The sequence below is a fragment of the Zosterops lateralis genome (assembly GCF_965231275.1).
Source record: "Zosterops lateralis genome assembly, chromosome: Z".
NCBI classification, from domain to species: domain Eukaryota; kingdom Metazoa; phylum Chordata; class Aves; order Passeriformes; family Zosteropidae; genus Zosterops; species Zosterops lateralis.
Window position 1 is genome coordinate 75,335,823 of NC_139800.1, and position 21,227 is coordinate 75,357,049.

Consider the following 21,227-nt stretch of genomic DNA (forward strand, 5'->3'; position numbering starts at 1 on the left):
TTTGTTTTTCATTTGAGTGTGAAGGAGAAACTTCTGGAGGGCCCTTTGGATCTCGGATTTCAGAGGGAGGATCAGGGGCCATTTGGAAACCAGCAGGAACTCATAAATCAGACAGGAGAGGACTTTGGGCCTGCAGAGGGGAGAAAAGAGAGATCACTAACCCCTTCATCTACAATGTTGACTTAGCCTCATTGACTGGACACCTCAAGATAAACTGCCAGGCATCTTTTGAAGAGACAGTCCTGCTGCTTACTGCTTCTTGCCAAGAAATCAGCAAGTTTTGTCTGCATCTCAGCTGGAGTTCACAGCTGTGGTCACAGGAGTCACAGAAATGTCTTATCCAAATTCTTGTCTCATAATTTAGCACTTTGTGCAATGCTTGATGGTCCCCTTTGCTGCCAAGCCTCTGCAGCTATGACTCCTCTGCCTCACACCATTGCTATATAATGTCCAGGGTTGTCTTCCAGCAAATTCTCTGTTTGTTGGACCCTTTGACCCACCAATGCATTTCAAATTGTGCTTTACTGTCTGATGGGACTGGAAGCAGCCATGGTCCACAGCTCTTTTGCAGTGGTCACAGCAGGATGCTGAGATTTGCTCCTCAGGGTCTGGGGAAACACCATTGACCTTCAGGGGCAGCTGTATTTTTCCAGGACAAACCCTAAGAGGTCTTGGAAATGGTTTGACAGCCTGTGTTGTGACCAAAACTCTCCTAATTGATGGTGAGAGCTGCTGTTTCCAACAGAGAACAAATGCCAGGTCTGTGAGGCTCAGGACTCTGCTCAGGGAGAGAAATCCACCCCTCATCACTGACCTCCCTCACTTTTTCATCAGAAATATCTAACGCTCCTCATTACTTTGGTTTTCTTTTACATGGCATGCTAATATTCATTTTGAACAGTCATAAATGCACCTCTTTGCTATTTGAAACCTGCTGAAATTTGTCTGTTTCACCCACCAGTTCCATGACTGAATAAGAAATTGAGCTCATATTAATCAAATTAGAAAAGAAAACACAAACAACCAGCAATGCATACACACACACTAAAAAAAAAAAAAAAAAAAAAAAAAAAAAAAAAAAAAAAAAAAAAAAAAAAGCAAGAATCTAATGAAAATAGCTTCCAGGCATTTCACAGTAAACAGAGTTTAGATAAACAAATTTCACTCTGGAGGAGATTTTAGCTAGCAAAAGTAACCTTTGTCTCCAGGAGAGACTGATGTGTTTGGCACACCCAGATGTTGGGTTTGTTCCTCAGCTCTATTCCAACCCTTCAGTCAACAGAAAGTAGATGTAGATCTGACTTGGGTTGCACTAAAGACATTCCTCTTGCAGGCAATGTGCAAATAATTGTACATTTCCCACTCTTTGTCTATTTGACAGGTTTTGAGTGGAGATTATGAGGATGCTGCACAGATTCACAATTTTATTTCTCTTGCAAGTTAAAACTCAAAAAAAACCAAACCAGTTATAACAGCAGCCCCATTATTATGGGAAGAACACTGAAACATCATCCACAGAAATCCTTTGTTCTGCACAAGTGCTGCCTTTGGAGATTTTTCTGGAAACATGTTTTTAGAAGAAATAAGAACCCATGTGAATGTTGCAGAGGTCTGTGTCACTGACAGAAGAAACTGTACAGATGCCATTGTTGATAATTTTTCTCTAAGCTGCCTGCATGCCACTTGGGTAAAATATTGCACAATTTCTAAAATTAGGGTTTGTGTCCAACTTGGCTGGTTTGGTGCCATACTAACAAAAAGTCAATATCAAGGTTTTAACAAGGTCTGGGCAAAGATGGGGAGTGAGTGTGGAAAGAAGAAGACATAAGAAGAGAAAAGGGAAAATATATCTTTCAAACAAAAATTTGTATAAATCAAAGTAAAGAAAAATAATTGAAACATAATGGTGAAGAAGAAGAAGAAGAAGAAGAAGAAGAGGAGAAAATAGTTGCTTTTTTTCCTAATATTAGGCAATTTTTTGTTACTCAGTAATAGTAGGTTGCACTCAACCTGCAATGAGGTTTCAATCATGTGACCAGACAATTCACCAAACCAACGACTGCATCCAGTTTGGGTTTTTATTTTTGTAAATTCTAGATAAAAGTAAAGAAATTTTATAAAAATAAATAAATAAGAAGATTAATTTCATTTCTTCAGCTTAAAATGGTAAAAACAAAGCCCAACCAAGCTGATATTATCACTTAGAGTTAAGATTTGCTGAGCGATGGATTTTCAAATTGACCCTCAGGTGATCTCACATGAACACAGCCACTCATGCACACCCAAAACTCATTGGAGCTCTAGCCAGCTGCCCGCAGCCCATGAAAAGGCTGCTTCTCTCCTCACTCAGCAGTGGCCCCTCATTCCATGACCATGCTTAGATTCTTGTTGGGACTGCAAGAAAAAACAATCCTGCCCTGGCTGGTGTTTGCCCTTGGCCACTGTGTCACAGTGCCACTGCCAATGGCTCTGTGAGATGTTTTGTTCCAGGAGGGAAGATGCTCATCCTCAGCTGCCTCAAGAGGAGAAATTCAGGGCAGCAACTGGGTCTAGACCCAGTATTTGGGTGAGGAATAAGTGGAAAATCCTGCAGAAAGTTGTGAGTAACCAAACGGACCATTTGCCCCAAGGATGATTTCCAAAAATTGTTGAGCACAGGTGGTATATGAGTTGTTTCATTGCTGTATATTTACCTGAATCAAATCCATTTAAAATATCACTGAATTGACCAAAAATAGTGAATTTGTCATTTATTTAAAATAAAGAGAGTGTTCAGGTGACTCAAAACGCCTCAGACCTTGGCTGATCATGGCGGAGTGCAGCTCCGAAAAATTAGACTTTCCAAAAAAGATCACTTAGTTATAAACCAAATAGAAATGTTTTTCTGCTTCCATTGATCCGTCCTGGGCTCTAACACTGCCCTTTCACGCTGACAGCTTTATTCCACTCCATACAGTGCACAATTCCCAGAGCTGGTATCATCACACGCCGGCCGTGAATTATTTATTTGATTAAAAGGCTGACATTACTTGTCAGATAAATACATCTGCAGGGCACTCAGGCAAAAGACATTACTGCCTGGCCCTTCCACAAGACATCACAACTTAGGAATGACCTTTACAATGCCTGATCATTGAGTCCTGGAGTAAACTAAGCAGAGCCCAGCTCCTCTCAGTGCTGCTTAAGAAGAGAGGAAGAAATGCCCACAAACAGCACAAGAAAAAACTATTCAATTGTGAAGGTGGTCAAAACTGGGGAAAGATGTTGAGAGAGGTTAGAAAGTCTCCATAAATGGAAATAATCATATCTCCCAGTCAGCTTGGTCTGGCTGATCCATCTTCAAGGAAGGAGGTTTGCACAGGTGATTCCAGAGGTGCCTTCCATTCCCAGCTGTTCTGTGATTCCAGCTAAATGAAGGTGTAACAGCATCACACTTTAAATGAGACATTGCAAACAATGTCACATAAAGTTTGAATACAAGCTGCTCTGTTTTGCTTTTTATCCTTGCATGTTTTTCTCTGAGTAATTAGACCATACTTTCTGTAAGTCAACACTTCCTTCTTCCCCCAGCAACCAACTAAATGTAAAATGTCACAATAATTTCAGGTTTCAACTATTCCAGTCACCATTTTCTACATAATTCATGACCATAAGACATTATCTGGGAGATGAATGTGAAGCCAGCCCTGGTGGAAACTGACATTCTGCTACCCTGAGACATCCAAACTTCACCAGGTATCACACACTCCTGCCCAGTATTTCTCCTCCAGAAGGGTGTCCAATTTTGTCTTGATAATGACAAGGCACAGAAAGACCAAATGTTCTCAGTGGTAATTGTAAAGACAATGGAAAAGATGTTTTCTTTGTTCTTTGTCTTACTCCAGCACTGTTTGTTGGCCATTTCTTCTCACAGTGAACAAACCAGAATACCTGGAGCTTTTTTCCCCCTTCCTGGCTTATTTCACCATTTCCAAAAACACTTTACATTTGCATTTTTCACGTGCTGATCCACAGACCTGGGCTGGGGAGAGTAGCAGGGAAAGAAGAACACGGGCTATTGCACAGGTCTGAGAAACAAATAAAGCTTTAATTCTCTGGAGGAAACTACAAAGACTTTAGAAGCCTGAAAATGGAGAGGACTTGCTGATTTTACACCATAAGATATTTTCCCTTATACTTTCAAGTCAGCACACTTTTACCAGCAAATGTACATTTTTTCTATCAGATTCTCCTTCATCACAAATATAACTCTCTGTTGATGATTCAAGTAACAAAGTGTACAAAATTCAAGCTAGAGGTTTTGTATTCCAGGCATCAATTAATCATTTAAAATGATCACTCAGTAATAAAAGCAACCAGACTGCAAATTAAACTGTAGTGGGCACGGGGCAACAGTGGTGATTTTTAATAGAAAAAAAGAAATTTTGTTCATAGACATAGTAAGACATAACTGTCCCCTTCCCCCAGAGTCTCCAAGATTAAGTAATGAAAGGATTTCAAATATGATTTGTGGAATTCTGCATAATTTGGGCAAAATTTGAGGCTCATACTTTAAAGGTGAGACTTCAACTAAAAAAACTGCTGAACTTTACAACCAGGAAAAAAAAAAACCTTATCAAAAGTGAAGTATAAAGGCAACATTTCACTCTTCTAGCCATTGCAAAAGACTAAAAACTGAGGATACCAGTGAAAGGGTGAACTATTCAAAGTTAGTCAGGGAAACACTCTGTGTGCAGAGGATATTTGTGGTTTATCTGAAGCATCTAGTGCTGATTTGTCTCCATTTTAAATTCCCACGTTTTCATTATAATTGCAGCAAGAGCTGTAATTTCTATAGCAACTTCCACCAACAAATCTCCAATGTCTGAAAACACAATTTTTAGTAATATTCACCTTCAAATGGCAGTCTACCATCTTCAAGAGAAATTAAGCAAGCCTTAATTAGAACAGAGTCATGCTGAAGGATAGAAATCTTGAGACAAAGAGCCCAGACCTCAGCTGTTGGTCCTGTGACAAGAGTAAGGGATTTTTTTTTTTCTCCTTTGGATAACTCATGGAATACCTCAGTTTTATTTTTTTGTAGCAACCAACATTCATAGACCTGCTGGTCTCCCACGAGTTAATCCATAGGTGCGGCTGAAAGAAGTGAAAATAAAGTAAAACAGAAAAACAAATAAAATAAAAATCTCTTCTGCCAGGCTGTTTCCCCTTTCAATAACCCTCCTGTGTGTGACATCTAGCGTTGGCTTGCTCAAAGGACAAGGCTCTGTGAGCCCTGTGCATGCTGCTCTGCAGAAAAGAGGAGGCAGGAGGGGACACCTGGGGCAAGGGGGTGATGGCATTGCTGTCCCCCATCAGTGTCACCCCTGGGTCACCCCATGGGTGCTGAGGGGATTGATCCTGCCACAATCTCTAAAAGAAAGAAGAGAGAAAGAACCTGGAGCTTCAGAGTTCATCCAGGTCATCCCAGCCACTTACTCGTGCCACAGGTTGGGGGGAAAGTCATTATTATGATGCAATTATTTGATAACAGGCATGAAATGCCTTTATCCAGTCTAGCAAGGCTATTGCTAGTAATGAACCTGAAACAAATTAATCGAGTTTATTTCATTTAAAGAGTGAACAAAAGGAGGTTTCACAGGTGTTCTCCGGGTAGTTCATAAGGTCTGTTCATAACCAGAAATCAGTTAAGGAAAGAAACTTTACTGAGGGAGCTTTAGTGCTCTAATTTCCATACAAACTGCCAGGAATGCCTGGGTTGTATTTCAGACCCTTAATTGGGTACGAACGTAGTGACCACTGCCATGAAGAGTCATTGACATTTGCAATTGCAGTCCTTGTCAGTGGGCAGGTCCAATAAATAAAGTGCAGAGGAGAGATTTTTCAGAGGATCCTTAAAGTATTATAAGTAATAAAGAGCTGAACAGAAAGTGAACAATTCTTGTTTCCCTCAATCCTCTGGATACTATTGTAAACCTATCCTCAGCTCTGCACCTTCTTTGGGATCCCACCTTTATCAGTTATTGCCAGGGAAAATACAAAATCCTCAGGAGCCTTTCTTGTTGATTGGCTGATAGGAATAAAAATACTCTTTTAAGCATGTGGTTTTTAGTTTCTATTTGAAATGGTATTTCTGGCTTAAGATTAAATTTGCTATTTTAGCCAAGGCTGTCTACAGATACAAAAAAAAAAAAGGGAAAGGTTATAGAAAGGTAGAGGATTTTTCATTCCTTTAACTGATCTAATTTAGAAAAAGACATTTTTAGAGGCAGGGGAAAATGAAACCCTTTCAATCCTCTGTTTCAACAGGAAAACTAAGAGCTGCTGGGAGTGCTGTGCTTTCTTTTTTCCCCCTCAATGCAGAAAATATTTAAGTCAAACTGCAGAGCTCTGAGCTGAACCTGCATGTCACCAAATTTTTGTGGCCCATCCACACACAAAGAGCACCTTGTAGTCCACTGTGGCTGCAGATCACTGTTGTAAGATCCAAGGATACTCCTCCTCCATGCAGGACAAAACACGTGGCACATTTTCCTTGTAAAAAAAAGGCAGAAAATACTATGAATTCACAGGCCACATGAGGTCACTTTTTCTCATGAGCTGGAAACATCAACAGATGGAGAACTGGAGACTTTTGGTTTGGCCTGTCTCTGCCAGAAGCCAAATCAGATTCTGAAAGAGACACCTCATATTGCAGGGGGCTGTAACTAATCACAGAGCTAATAAAAATAACTCTGCCCATACTCAGCTACTAACAGGAAATAGAACTCCAGAGGAGCAGCAGGGAATCAGATGCCTGGGAAACTAATTTAGAAAGTCTTGGCTTAAAAAACACTGATATTTAGCTCAAAACCCCTATCACAGTCCCTAGTTGGTTACATAGGATTAAAAAAAAGCTAACATAATAACCTCTAAGTCTGGGGACACTAATCCTTAGGTAGAATCTGTTAAATTACAAACCCCTGTAAATCTCTCTCAGTTGACACATCACAGAAATTTGGTTTTCCTTCTTCTCCCTTAATTCACCTGCACAAATCCTTAACCACAGCTACATTTTTATGCTGAAGGGGAACAGTTTTGTGTGTTCTCTCTGTGTGCTTGAGCTTGATCAATTGGTCCTTAAATGGGCCTTGTGTTACTTCAGCAAAATACACAGAGAAGAGGGGAAAATAATCTGATATTTCAGGATTGTTTTGTGTGAGGACAGGCTGGGAGCTGAGAGCTGCTGAAGAGGAGGCAAACATTTTACCTTTCTGCTTCAAGGTTAGATATAAAAACTGGTCCTGATCTGGGAAAAAAAGTCCAATTTTCTCTTGAGGTAACAAATATATGAGGATGGTAAAAACCCAAACAACATTTTCTCTGAAAACCCTCTCATTGGTGTTCTCTGCTTTAATAAAGGATACACAGTGCCACCATGAAGACTTAAACAGTGCAGGCAAACAATATTTTGTTTTTCTTTTCAGTTCAAGAAACTTCAACAAGGGTCACAATGAAAAAATATATTAAAAGGCACTGGAATTTCCCAGGCCAGTTCAAAATTAAATTATTAATAAAATGCACACTGTAATTGTTGGTGCAAATCTTTATGACTCAGTGTTGACTTTTGAATGTATCTGTCTGTCACCAGAGAAGTTTGTGGGTTTTTTCCAGTGTACTATGAAGGTATCAGATTGAACCCTCACACAACTGGCCCTATAATATTTGTGAGGGCTATTGATTTTCCAAATCACACAGCTATGCAGACTTCAGTAAAATGCAGAAATGTTTGGCCTAGTAATTTCCCAGCAAAACCTTAAAAAAAATTTAAATCAGTAACATTATAGAATTTTCTTGTGTAAAGAAGTGGTTACTACCATGGGAGGAGAATTGGGAAAAGCCTGACCTGCAGCCATGAGGGGAAGGAGAATTTCAGGATTCTGCTGGCACTGGTGGGGGCTGAAAGACAAGGATGGGCACAGGAGCCCCCAAGGCCGCTTCTACAGACTTATAAGGAAGCTTTGAAAACTAAAAATTGGTCTGTGCTCATGACAAACAATTTCCTATGATACATTTTCTGCCTGAGTATTTGATCTTGCTGGTAGTTGTGTTTAGGGCTTCAACCCTGCCATTGTGAACTTGCTCCTGAACACACAACAAGAAAGTCACGGAAGTCTCATCATTTGTTTTTGACTTTATATTGGTAAACATTGGTAAACATTGCCTCTGGGCCTAATGTTAATCAAGCTGCAAAATCACATAATGTACGAAAACAATGAATACTGGAGCAAAGCCTGAAATCTCAGGTGTGCTGAAATATTTTGTGTTGGAAATTTGTTCGCACAAGCCCAGTTCTAAATGAAGAACAAAGGGTGTGGAGGTTTAAAATCTTGTACAACCAAGTTCTTTATATTAATGCATTTCTTTGGGATCTTTGGGTGTAGGTATTTACCTGCAGGATTATGTTATAAAAATTATGGCTTTTTGGCATTGCTTGTACACTGATTAGCAATTAGTATAGTCATTCTTTATCATATTTTTTCTCCTTCCCAGCCCTGATCCATGTCAGATCAGATTACATAAAACTGGTAATGATATAAAACTGGCATTGTAGCCAGCCAAAGGAATCATTTCAATAGCTGAATAGCAATATTAATTATCAGTGAATAAAAATAAATGCTACAGATTTGAAAGACATCTCAGAGTTCTACCTCATCTTGATTACCTCCCAGGAATTAAAAGCTTCTTAGTCACTTGTCTATCACAAATCTATCATCAACAAGAATAATATTTACGGTAGTGAATTTTCTGTATAAAGATAGCAAATGTTTCTTCTGTTCAGGTATTTTTCTGTTTCTTGAGATTTTGGGGAAAAAATCCTCAATTTTTCCTTTGATTAATTTTCCTTTTTCCTGAGTTTTTTGTCTACTTTTGAACTTTCAGCAAGTAATTTTATTTTTTAAATAAATAATACAGGGAAACAAACAAAGCTTTTTCACATTCAGCTCTCTGAGTGAGGGTAGCTCAGATGTTAGGCAGTTGCAGGAAGGGTACAAATCAGAGATACAGCCCCTTAAAATGAAAAAAATTCTATTCTGCTACTGTCACCACACTGACTGCTTCACCCAGAGATGTTTTGCCCTTGGGCACAGCTACATGGGTTTAATTTTTCTGCACGTGTGAAGTGGAAGTTGCTGTAATTGTGAATAAAATCCTTGTAGTTCAATCCTTCCTGGGGTTTATCTCATTCTTGAGTGTGGAGTGGCTGACCTTGGAAGGACACTTACTAGCATCCACCAAAACCTAACCCCAGGAGATGAGCTTTTCATAATATTTCTCTAGTCTCCAGCTCCTCCTCACTTACTCATGCATCAGATATGTAATATATTAATACATTTGTATAATGTGTTTCTAAAGATTGTGCTGAATTTGATGCTTTTCCCAATATTTAAGGGAAGGCTGCATAAAACACCTCCTTGTGCTTGAATTCTGTGATTTCACAGAATAGATTTCTCAGAATCATTTAGGTTGGAAAACCCCTCCAAGGCCAAGCTGTGCCCAATCCCCACCTTTCAGTGAAGAAATTGTTCCTAATATCCCATATAAACATTTTCTGAGTGGTGTAGGGGAGCAGAAAAAATTATTTTCCCTTGGCACAAAATGTCAGCAGTGGGTTTGAGGGACAGGGGGTGAAGAGGTTTGCATTAACCTTGGTGCTGCTGTGCCCCCAGGTTAATGAGCACAGGAATAGCTCCCAAGGTGACCCCAAAACACTCAACAAGATGTGCAGGCAGGTCAGACTCTTAGCTGTGCTTGCCATAAAACAACTCAGAGGTGTGAAAATTGATATTTCACATCCAAAATCCAGTGAGTATCTGTCCCTTGCTTTGGGGCCAATCCAGCTAGCCAGCATCCAGTGTATTGAGAATTTCAAAAGACATTTGTAGTCTAATTTTTTCTTTAACTTTTGCACCTGGGATCTCTTCTTCAGGAAGAATCTCCCACTCCACCCTCATTAGCAGCATTCAGTGATGCTGGATGTCCAAAGCTCTTATCTTCAGACGACATTTCACACCATCAATATGTTAATGCCATTTCAACTTGAAAAATCCCTGTGTCCACACAGCCTGTCATTTTAAACTCAAATGTTGTGATTTACAAGTGCAAACTACTGTTTCTAACAATTTTCAACAGAGAGTGACATGAAGTGTAGCCCAGTTGTGCAAGCATAGGCTAACAGGTCTTATCTTAAAAAAAAAAATGTCCTGAAGGATTGAGGTAGCCTTTTGTTAGAAAAAAAACACCTGGCATTGTATAGTGCAGACAAAAACTACCACTACAGAACAAACACATTCAGGCCAGTTTACCAAAAACTAAAATAGCATATGTTTTTTATCATATATAACTGCTCTACTGATGTGCAGTGATGATCATATATAACTGCTCTACTGATGTGATGTGATGTGATGTGGGGATGTCACTGTCTGGTTGATCTAAATTTATTGGTATAAATTCAAATTCCTGGGTAATACGAAGCTAGCCCAGATTGACTTCCCATTTTCAAATCAATACCCGCAAACTTTTCCTCCCATCATCCTTCCTGCATTTTCATCTCTGCCATCAGAATTCCCTTTCACAACAACATTATTTTCTGATGGTTTTCACCCTTCTTACTCTGCCTCTGAAAATGTCAGCCTGGAAAGCTTTTCCACAGGGAATGAACTAGGCTGAGGGCATGGGAAGGATGTGGGGGAGAAGGGATCAAAACATGAGTATTCCAAATCATATCTTTTCTCTTAAAGACTCATCCAGTGATGTGTGGGTGACAGCATAGTGCAAAGGGACGGAACTTTGCTTCGGATCCTCTTGCAGGGATAAGGAAGATGTGTTCTGCAAGGTTTAAGGAAGTGTAATGCCTTTGAAACCATCAATGCCTCCGTCCTGGGTTCAGGATTCTCTTTATAACCTGAAAGGATGAGAAAACCTGTGCAGGCTGCTGAGAGGAAAACATATTTATTTCCCCGAAAGCAAAGGGGTAGATCTGGTATTTCAGCCTTTTGCCATCAGCTGTTTTCAAGCTGTAAATATCAGCCTGGCTGCAGCATGGTTTGAAATTCACCAAAACCCACACATTCTGTTAACAGAACACATCTTCCTGTGGAAATGCACTTTTGGGAGATACAGGAGGTGTTACCCTGCCATGTAATAAAAAATCTATGTATTTTGGAATTTTTGATCCTTGGTAAATTTTTTTGATCTTTGCTAATCCAAGATCCTTCCAATTCCTGGATTTTGGATCCTTGCTAATGATTTTAGCACATCTGGAAGCTGCCCTGGTTTAAGCAGAGGTTCTAGAAGTTCTTCAGGGGGAACCAAAGGATCCCTCATTCAGGAAGCAAACAGTGCCATCAGCAATATCTGGTGCTCCTTCCTCATTTCCCAAGCTTATTATGAATTTTGTTTTGACAAAATCATGGTACTTGGGTGAGCCTAACATTTGTTCTAACTCTGAAATGAGTAAACTGGGATTCTGCTGCCTTTTGCAGTTAAATCTTCTATCACCTGCTTAGAAAAGTTTTGTTCGTTTATTTGTTTGTTTTTTTCCTTTTTATTTTTTTTCAAATCTGTGAAAGAACAGGGCCTTTAGTGAACACCCAGGTCTGCTCCAGATCTTTTTGTGTGACCTGTGCCAAACCTCTGCTTTGCTCTTTTTCCCTACCAAGTAGAAACATTACGTGCAATTATCACCTCGAAGACTGTAAGAAACACAGGACCCAAATTCCTGCCATTCTCCTGCTACCGGAGACAACCACACCATTGATTCCCTTCCCTAAACCAATTGCCCTCCTGTCTCAAAAAGGACTTTTACTGCCACGGGGCTGCTCACCACTGCATGATGTAACTTCCAGAGTTTAATCCCAGCAGCCTCGCTCCTTACACTGCTGCACATACCCAGGACCACCAACAGTGTTTGTCTTCCTTTTACTTTCTCCTCCAGCCACCACACAAGGTAGCTGCTGGGCCCTTTTCAGCTCCACTCACTTCTCCCACTTTTTGGCACCTGGAAATCTGAAGGCATTTTGGTAGTGTCACAAATCTGTTCCTGCCCTAAATTTCTCAATTGTAGAACTCAAGGTTCTGCTTCTCTGTTTTATCAGCATTTACACAGTGACTGAGCCTCTACATCAGCACTAACAGCTGATGCCTTCACCACTTGAAAATATTTATTTGCTATGGAAAACAATATTTTGCCATCAAATTGCACTGCACGAGCCCTTAAGCTTCCTTCCAGGTCTGTTGCTGAAGGGCCGAAATGATGTTTCTGGATGATCTTTCTGTCCTTACTTCTTGTCTCTGTCATGCTAACAGCTTTGTGTGGCCTTCAAGCTTTTGCCCATGTTTCCTCCAAGCATTTTTTGCTTTTTCATCATTCATCAGGAAGAACAATGTGCTCATGGAATCCTGCACACATCACTTCTTAAAATCAATAACACAAGTTGTGTGTTATCTCTGGAAAAGAATGGATTTGCCTTTTTGTACCAGCATTTTCAACTCCCATAGCCTAGGGATGGTCTCTGCTTGTGCTCAGAACAGAGATGTTCATCTACAGAAATGAAGAATTTTCTCTTAGAAAAGGTATCACATTGACCTTAACCATGACCATGTGGTGAACTTCAGTGTTCCTCCAGCCACTGCCCTGGCAATTTCTGATGCCAAAGCCCTCTTGGCAGCAAATCCTTTCCACTGGCAGCCTCCTGCCACCCTGCCTGCATCCTGCAGGCCCCTCTGCTGCAATTCCAGAGGCTGTTTTCTCCTCTGGCAAATTGTGATGACTCAGGCAGGAGATCTCATTAAACCAAAGGAGTTCTGCCATCATGGAGATGTCTCTATCTATCTTCTATTCATGAAGCTGTGCATCTATTAGGGTGTACCTGAAACGCAGGAATGTGTGCCCCAACCATCACCTTCTCTTGCTGTTTGAGAAGGTCTCCCAGGAGTGTTGTCCTGTCTGATGTCTGCCCTGTGTGAGGTCAGCCTCTGGTATGGATGCACTCCAGGAATTCAAACCCTGTTGGTATCTAAAGGGACAGGAGGATGTTCAGAGCACAATGGGTACTCTGCAGAGATTGTCATGAGCACAAAAAATGCAAAACCTGTATTTAGAACCACAGAATAGTTGAGGTTGAAAAGGGCCATAAAGTCCATCCAGCTCCATCCCCTGCCATGGGCAGGGACACCTTCCACTGTCCCAGGCAGCTCCAAGCCCCAGTGTCCAACCTGGCCTTGGGCACTGCCAGGGATCCAGGGGCAGCCACAGCTTCTCTGGGCACCCTGTGCCAGGGCCTGCCCACCCTCCCAGGGAACGATTCCTGCCCAAGATCCCATCCAGCCCTGCCCTCTCTGTCTGAAGCCATCACCCTTTGTCTTGGCACTCCAGACCCTTGTGATATCTCTGGTTTTGTCCTCTATCCCTCCACTCCAACCCCAACATTATTTCACAGACTAGAGTTCAGGGATGCTCCAGGTGAAGGAATGATGACATTTGTCATGGTAGAACCCTGACTTCATAGCAGAGCCAACTCTGTGACATGAGTGCGTGCACTTTGCAGGGTGTTGGTAGAGAAACATTTTGGGATTTACATCAGTATTGGAACAATTCTCCAGAGCTGAATAACTTGCCATTCCCTGTCTAAATAAACAAGCATGGGTGACAGGTTTTTTAGGGTTTTTTTGGTTGATTTTTTTTTTTTTTTTTTAATAAGGAATGTTGTCAGTCCTATTTTATTATGTATAATAAAAGGAGGTGAAAAAAAATCAATATAAGCACTGCATCTAACCTAATTAAAACTACAATCACAATGTTATCTGAATGTCTTACAACATTGTTTAAATCCAACAAGTAGACAAGAAAACAACAAATCTATGCAGGGTTTTTTATACATATGGTGAGAAAGTTTGCAAAGTGTTAAAATATATTTTCTGTTCTGTGTGTTTCTGGTACAAGGAAGTGATGTGTAGATTAGTGTATATTTATGAACAGAGTCTTGACTTTTACAAGCAATAATCGACTTCAAAACATACAATGTATATCTTAAAATATCCCCTAAAGCTGCTCATATAAAGTCAAATCCAGCACCTACTAAAGTTCAGCCAGCTGACTCGTTGACTCCAGTGGGCATTTGACCAAGCCCATAGTAATTGTGAAGTACCTGACAGTCTAGTTGTATTCATATGAAAAAAATCACATTGCATAGATTTAAACAGGAAGACATGCAATAACAAGACAAGTCACAGTATAGCAAAACCTTGTTTCTTTGGTGAAACAGAAGCAGATATAAAAGTTACAAAGATTTTAGACTTTCATTCACAAAACCCCCCCCCAGACATTCACATTATACACTATACAAGATAATAATATAAATAGAGAAAAGTATTATGTGCATTGTTTGGGGGCGAGGGGTGGGGAACGGACCGGCCAACGTGGGGACGCCTCGCCACGAGGGTGGGGAGCAGCCTCTGCCATTCCTCAGGGCCAGGGGATGTTGTCTGAACTCTGGTTTTGGCTCCCAACTCTGCGGACAGCTCTGCCATGTTGGCTGGGTTTCAGTTCTTCTCCTTTCCCTCTCAGTTTTTTTTCCCCCATCACAACCCCACGCGAACACAAAGGTGTAAACCTCGTGCCTCTGTGTGTTTCTCATGTTACTTTAAAAGGTACATCCTAAGTAACTTTATTTTACTTTCACCTTTTTTTTTTTATTTATTTATTATTAGTTTTTTCCTTTTTTTTTTAAACATTTTTGTGTTTTGTGTCCTGTGCCCAAAGGTGTGCAAGGCACTTTGCAGGAATAACAGTCCTTTCCATGGAGAGGCCGTTTGAAACATCACCTCCTACACTCACTGTACACATCAAGGCCAGTGGCAGCACTGACCAGGGAAAGAAATCATAACAGAAAACTCCTACGTACACACTGCACCAAACTACAACCTAGAACCAATCTGTGCACACACTTCTTTAGAGAAAGCCAAGATCCTGATTCTTCTGTATGTCACACGCAGTTCTCACCCATCTAGCCGCAAACAAATTATCCTGATTAGCAGGAATTTTTGTTCTCTGGGTAAAAAGAGCAAGCTGAACTGAAAGATGGTTCCAAAAGTGGAGCTCAGGGGCCAATACTGCACTAGTGAGCTCTTTGAGTATTCTTTGTATGGGTAAAATAACATCCAATAAATTAAATCAGTATGGCTTACTTCATTTATTTATGTACGCTTCACAGCTGCAGCATTCATACACAAACATTCATTACTTTATAAAAAGATTAAAAAATGGTTATATATACAAAATTATTTACTTTTTTGATTTTTGTTTGTTTTCTACAAAAAAAAAAAAAATCCCCCAAACACCAGGTCTACCTCCATTTTAGAATGCAGAGACCTGTAATATAGACCTTGTGGTTAATATCATGAAAGTAATTTTTTTTCCTTTTTTTTTCCTTAAAAAAAAAAAGTAAAGAAAAAGTGGCCCTGGTTGATAAAGTTAATGTATTAGCACTTGGAATTTTACTGGCTCTCCTTGTCATACACAACTCCTCCATGCAGACCTTTCTCAGGTGTGCTGAAGCTGGAATGGAGAGCAGAAAAAAGGTTCCGTATTGCAGTCCCTAAGCTGATGCTTTGTGCCACTTTTATGTGCTCTGTCTAAACTTTTAATCTCTTGGGACACAAACTGTACCTTGGGTGGGAATTGGCACAGTTCCCATTTAAAAAAAAAAAAAAAAAAAAAAAAAAAAAAAAAAAAAAAAGTCATGTCACTTTTGTGTTTATCTTCACCTGATAATTGCAAATTTCAGTCAGTGAAGTCTTTATTTCAACCATTTCCAGCCTAGGTAAACAACACAGAAACAACGTCATAAATGACTGAAGACCTCTGAGGCCGTTCTAACCATAAATATGCCTGAAATTAGTGTGACTTTTCATTTTATATACAGGATTTTAAAAACAACACACAGTCAAACAACATTAAAATCATCTTATTTACATTTTCATTGGTGCTAAAATTGAGCTGTTTAAATATTGCAGAAGGCTGGTACATATCATAAAATGGTCCACACCGATGGCATATAGAAAACTAATAATTTTTATAGGCTGGAAATGGTTTCCTTTTATCCCCATAAGCACTTCTCCTCTTTTTTATTTATTTCTTAAATTTTCTGATAAACACCGTAATTTTTATTTTTTTCCTTTTTTTTTTTGCAAAATGCGTCGTGAATACTGCAGTCCATAGTTTCAAAACAATTCGATAATACTCCTAAAAGTGATAGAAAAAGGCACAGAAAGTTATGACTTTGGCTGAAATGGTGGAAATCCCCAATTCACCATTTAGCTCTCAGCGCCTCGAGTCCTGCCACGTCCTGATCCAGCGGTGGTAGTGCTTGGATGAGTTTAACGATGTCCCCTTGCCTGATGAGGAGTGTTTGTAGTAGTATTTCTTAGAGTAAGTCCTTTGGTATGTGGAGGCTGCAGGGAGAAGGGAGGAGGGAAGGGAAAAAAAAAGGGAAATTTGCTTAAAATTAAACTGTGAATGGGGTGGCTACACTTCACAACACAGTTTCCTTTACTGTTGGTTAATTACAGGGTTAACGGCAGCTGTGGCAGTGTTACAGGCACACAGACAGCTGCAGAAAGAACCATTAGCATTATTAGGAACCTGTTGACTCCAGGATTTCCTAACTTTAAAATAATGCCTTCTGTAGTGATGCCTTAGGATTTTAGCCTTCGTATTTTTCAAATCCTGTACTGCATTAGCGTATGTCTCTAAATTCCACATAAAGTGTTAGTGAACTGTCTTTACATTTTGGGCAGACAAAACAACTCTGCTAGGCCTGAAATTCAAGGATACCCTACAGCCTTGGGCCCCAAACAGTATAAACAAAAGTAAATTGGGAGAAGCAAACTGGGAGTAAATGACTTCATTACCTGAAGCTGAAATTGGAGGATTAACCCCTGATATGTAAATGGACCAAACTTATTAATTGTCTGCAAAACTAGTGACCATCATCCATCTTGGGTGTAGCCTCTGGGAGGCTTCTGACTGCCCAAGGTGTATCTATTGAAGGCCTTTAATAAATACCCACTTTATTCTCTCAATCTTGTCTAGCCTCTGTTCTAGGTAGCCACTCCAAGGCATGAGTAGAAACAGAAGAGGAAAATTTCCATTAGTTTTGGAGGCTTTGTGGGTTTTTTTGCCATAATCTGTCCTGCCAGATTTGCTCCTCTCTTAAAATACACATTCATTTCTTATTTATCTTAGCCTGGGATTTGTCATTGGTTTGCTTTCAGAGAACTCACGATTCATGCAAGTAATTTTGGGCATATCCCATCGCCCGTTCCCCTGGCAGCGGATGGTTGGGATGTGGCGCTGGATGAAACCATCCTTGCAGTGGTATCTGATGAGGGAGTTGATCTCATAACGAGGCTTCATCTTCCCAAAGGTCTTTGCATTTTCCACGACAGGAGGCTGGCCACAAGCCACTGGAAGTAAGAGAGAGCATCATCTAAAACTTCCATTTGTAAGCCCAATCTGAACTGGGACTGGCCTCTGAGCCCTGGCTAAGGGAAGGAGACAAGGGACCTCAGCTGGACTCCCAAGAGGAGCATCCAGACAAGTACAGGGGGACCAGTCTGCCCTGTAGATCTCCAGTCTTGTAAACCAAAACCAATAGTGATGGAAATCGGAAAATGGCAGATATTATGGTCAGTATTGCCTTTTTGGTTTAAATTCTAAATGTAAATTCTATTCAAAAAGTTGGCATACTCCTGCGAAGAAGTTGTTTTTCAGAAACCTGAAAAGCAGTGAAGTTACTACAAGTATTTAAGCAAAAAAGTCCTTTTTTCAGGACTCTTTGTGTCATCCTCAGTGACAGGCTGTTCAAAAGGACTGAAAACTAATAGATCCATCAAGATCCAGAGAATATAGTAAAAAATATTGAATGGCAATTTAGCAAGTAATGCTTTTGTCACTGCAAAGTTTGTACCTGTTCCTTTCTTGCAGGTATAAGTAAGGTGATAATTGCATGGGACATCATTCCACTGCCCATTCTCATGCCAGATTATGACAACACAGTCTTCTCCAGCAGAAAAGAAGCTGTCTGGCTGGTTTGGTCTCCAGTTCTCATATTGCTGCAGAAAAAAGAAGCAAAACCATCATTCCCAGTGCTGGGGAATATTTACATTAACAACAGAGCACATGATATCACCTGTGGTGAAAAGCAGTCTCAACAGTTTAATTCAGGGTGGCTAAACATGTTTAGCATTGGCTAAACAAAGGCAGATTTATATCCTCCCACCATATTAAAGGTTATCTCAAGGGGGAAAATATTCTGCTCTAACTTCTCAATTACTGTAAACTGATGTCAGGTGAACAAAAAAAGAGACACAAGGGAAACTGGATCCTAAGTGTGTCAAAAACACTTTCCTACATAAATGTCATGAAGTATAATGCAAGAAAATAGAATAAATAGCCCATGACCCTCATTAGTGCACATCTACTAAGTGAGAAATTACAGACTAACTTCTCAGACTTGGATTATTTATGACATTGGATGACTTCATTCAGTTAACGAAGTCATTTGACAGGAGGACATGCAGAATTAGGTGCAAAGTAAGTGAAAGGATCAGAATGTGTCCCCCAAAAACCACCGGAGATTGGTGTTTCCACTAAAAATGCTAGATGGCAGACTGAGCCCAGTCAGCAGCCTCTCAGCTTTAGAAACAGTGATTCAAATTCTGCCCTCTGTTGAGAAACCAGCCTCAAACATCTATGAAAATATGTGCATAAAAGCAGAAAGTGCTTTTTCAAAATCCACTACTTTTAGAAGTAGAAATATGGGGTTTGGTATGTGCAAAACAAACAAACTCACAAAAGAACCTTCAAATGGCTGGGAAATACCAGCACAATGTCATTTGAGGATGAAAATTCAGGAGGAATCAGTCTGTTTTCACAATCATTCAGCAGGAAAAGTAGCAACACTTTTGTCAGACTGATTAAAATTTATGCAGCATTTCTTTTCAGGGGACATACAGCCTCCTGTCCTGGCAGCCAGCAGAGGTGGAATTGTCCCTCACATTGTTCCCAAACAAAGAACAGGCATCTGAGATTTGCATAATGTTATGTCAAGAAAAGTGAGAGAATATTTGGAAACCACTCCTAATGATTTTCTCTGGGATTTCTGTTGTGTCACTCCAGGAAGAATTTAAGGAAGGATAAAAATAGATATCTGTAAGAACTGGAATTCACATAAATGCCAGACATTAACCAGGCAGCTAGCCCCATGTATGGGCAAAATGACACAGTTTCTACAGTGCTTATATTTTTCTCAGTGCTTACATCTTTCTGACTAGAGCTGGCCCATATAAATGTCATATAAGTTTACCTTTCTATTTTCTTAACTTTGTGAAATAACCCCTATTCACTGCCTGGGTGAACGCATTTTAGAAATAAAGCTAACATACCCCACACAAGTAGTATTTACCTTACAATGAATCAAACTATGAAAGGAAAATGAGTTAAATACTTAACCTTTTCCTACCACGTGTCATCTTACCCATCATAGGTTTTAATTATCTAGGCAATTTAACCAGCACAGTCTGAATAAATTTGTTCTGCACTGAATTTATTACCTCTAATAAAACATCCCCCTTTTCATCTGGAACTAAATTAACTCCATCTCAACTTTTCAGTGTTTAACAGCCCTAAATTACAGTGCACACCAATTTGTTTACTCAAGTCTAGAATCCATTCGCTTTCAAGAACATGTGCCTAGATACACATAAAAATTAAAAATTAAAGAAAAAATGTAAGGTTAGTGGCAGAAAGTTTCATCAATCGTGTCCTGAGAGCCAAGGAAAGATTTCAACAAGACTTGCAGCTGTTTTTTGTGGAAGTGATACTGCAGAGCTGATTGCTTCCATAGGGATGAGAGTGTGGGAATGAAGGATATTTAGTGGCTATTGGGGGTGTGTGAGCTGGAGGTGCTCAGCAGCCTGCCAGCTCCCACCCTCAGCACACAGACTCTATATTCTCTTACTTGTCTTCCCAAAATGATTCCAAAACTTGTGCTTGCTTAACTGGCAGGGCTGCAGTGTAGTGGCAAAGTATTACATCTAGGCCCTGTGGTTTGTTCAAGAATGTCTGATATCCTCCAGCATGACTTGCTGTTACCTCACATCTGATATCATCATTGCACAGATTTATTTTGGCTGAGGAGCTCTGATTTTGCCTGGGTCTGGTGCCAGAATTGCTTAGCAGAGGAAGTTCCAGACTGCTGAATTGCTTTCTTAGGTCTCCACCCAGCCCCTCTGTAGTTTTTCAATTCCTTATTTAGACACTGATAATGGGATAATGATACAAGGAGATTCTCACAATCTGAGTGGAATAGGCTACTAGACAAATAAACTAATATTTTGCTTTTCTCTTATGAATTAAATCTTTGCATGAGCATAGGCATGAATCTGGTTTTCACTATTGTAGATCTGGATGACTGCAGCATCTCCAGTAAACCTGTCAGCAAAAAATTAATGGGAAAAAACTTTTGGCAATGCTCTTGGCTGTATCGTTCATAAGACAAAACCTAAATAGAATCAAATACTTAGTGAATACGTGGAAGAAAAGTTGCTGTAAGGTTTTTAGTCCTTTTCAGAAATATTCATACACACAGAGTGACCTAACACCATCACTACTCTGTTTTTTAAGCAACATTATCACAACAAACATGAATTTTTTCTCCATATTAAAATGCAAAGCCCTTCTAGAATGTACATTTCTGGAAATATAATCCTAATTATGTACAAGACTCAAAATGTACTTCAGAGGAGGTTTGGCTGACCACACTTGTCCTCCAGCTGAGGTGGCTGTGGAGAAGGAGGCCCAGAGCAACCACAGAATCTCAGAATGGTTTGGGTTGAAATCTTTAAAATCATCCAATCCCACCCCCTGCCATAGGCAGGGACACCTTCCACCAGACAAAGTTGCTCCAATCTCTGTCCAGCTGATACCAAAATCAGCTGAAATTTTTTATTCTCTGTGTTATTTACCACCACTCGTCCTTGATCAAGCACAGACCTCAGTCTCAGACAGACACCACAGCACCACCCACTCTGCAAAGCTCTCAACACGCTCCATGGTGGTTGGGAACTTTTCCTCAAAAAACCTGAGGTTTCTGTGTAATCAGGTGACTGCAGGTGACAATCCA

General features: G+C 40.1%; 1 protein-coding gene across 1 annotated transcript in view; it reads right to left on the reverse strand.

Moving 5' to 3' along the window:
- Positions 1–15,276: 15,276 nt before the first annotated feature.
- VCAN (versican) overlaps positions 15,277–21,227 on the reverse strand; it is a 97,410-nt gene continuing 91,459 nt past the window's right edge. The window contains exons 11-13 of the mRNA XM_083883894.1: positions 18,012–18,156; positions 17,326–17,508; positions 15,277–16,494 (exon numbers count right to left, since the gene is read on the reverse strand). Coding sequence (XP_083740020.1) covers positions 16,364–16,494; positions 17,326–17,508; positions 18,012–18,156 — 459 coding nt within the window. The 3' untranslated portion in view covers positions 15,277–16,363. The remainder of the gene's footprint in view (positions 16,495–17,325; positions 17,509–18,011; positions 18,157–21,227) is intronic.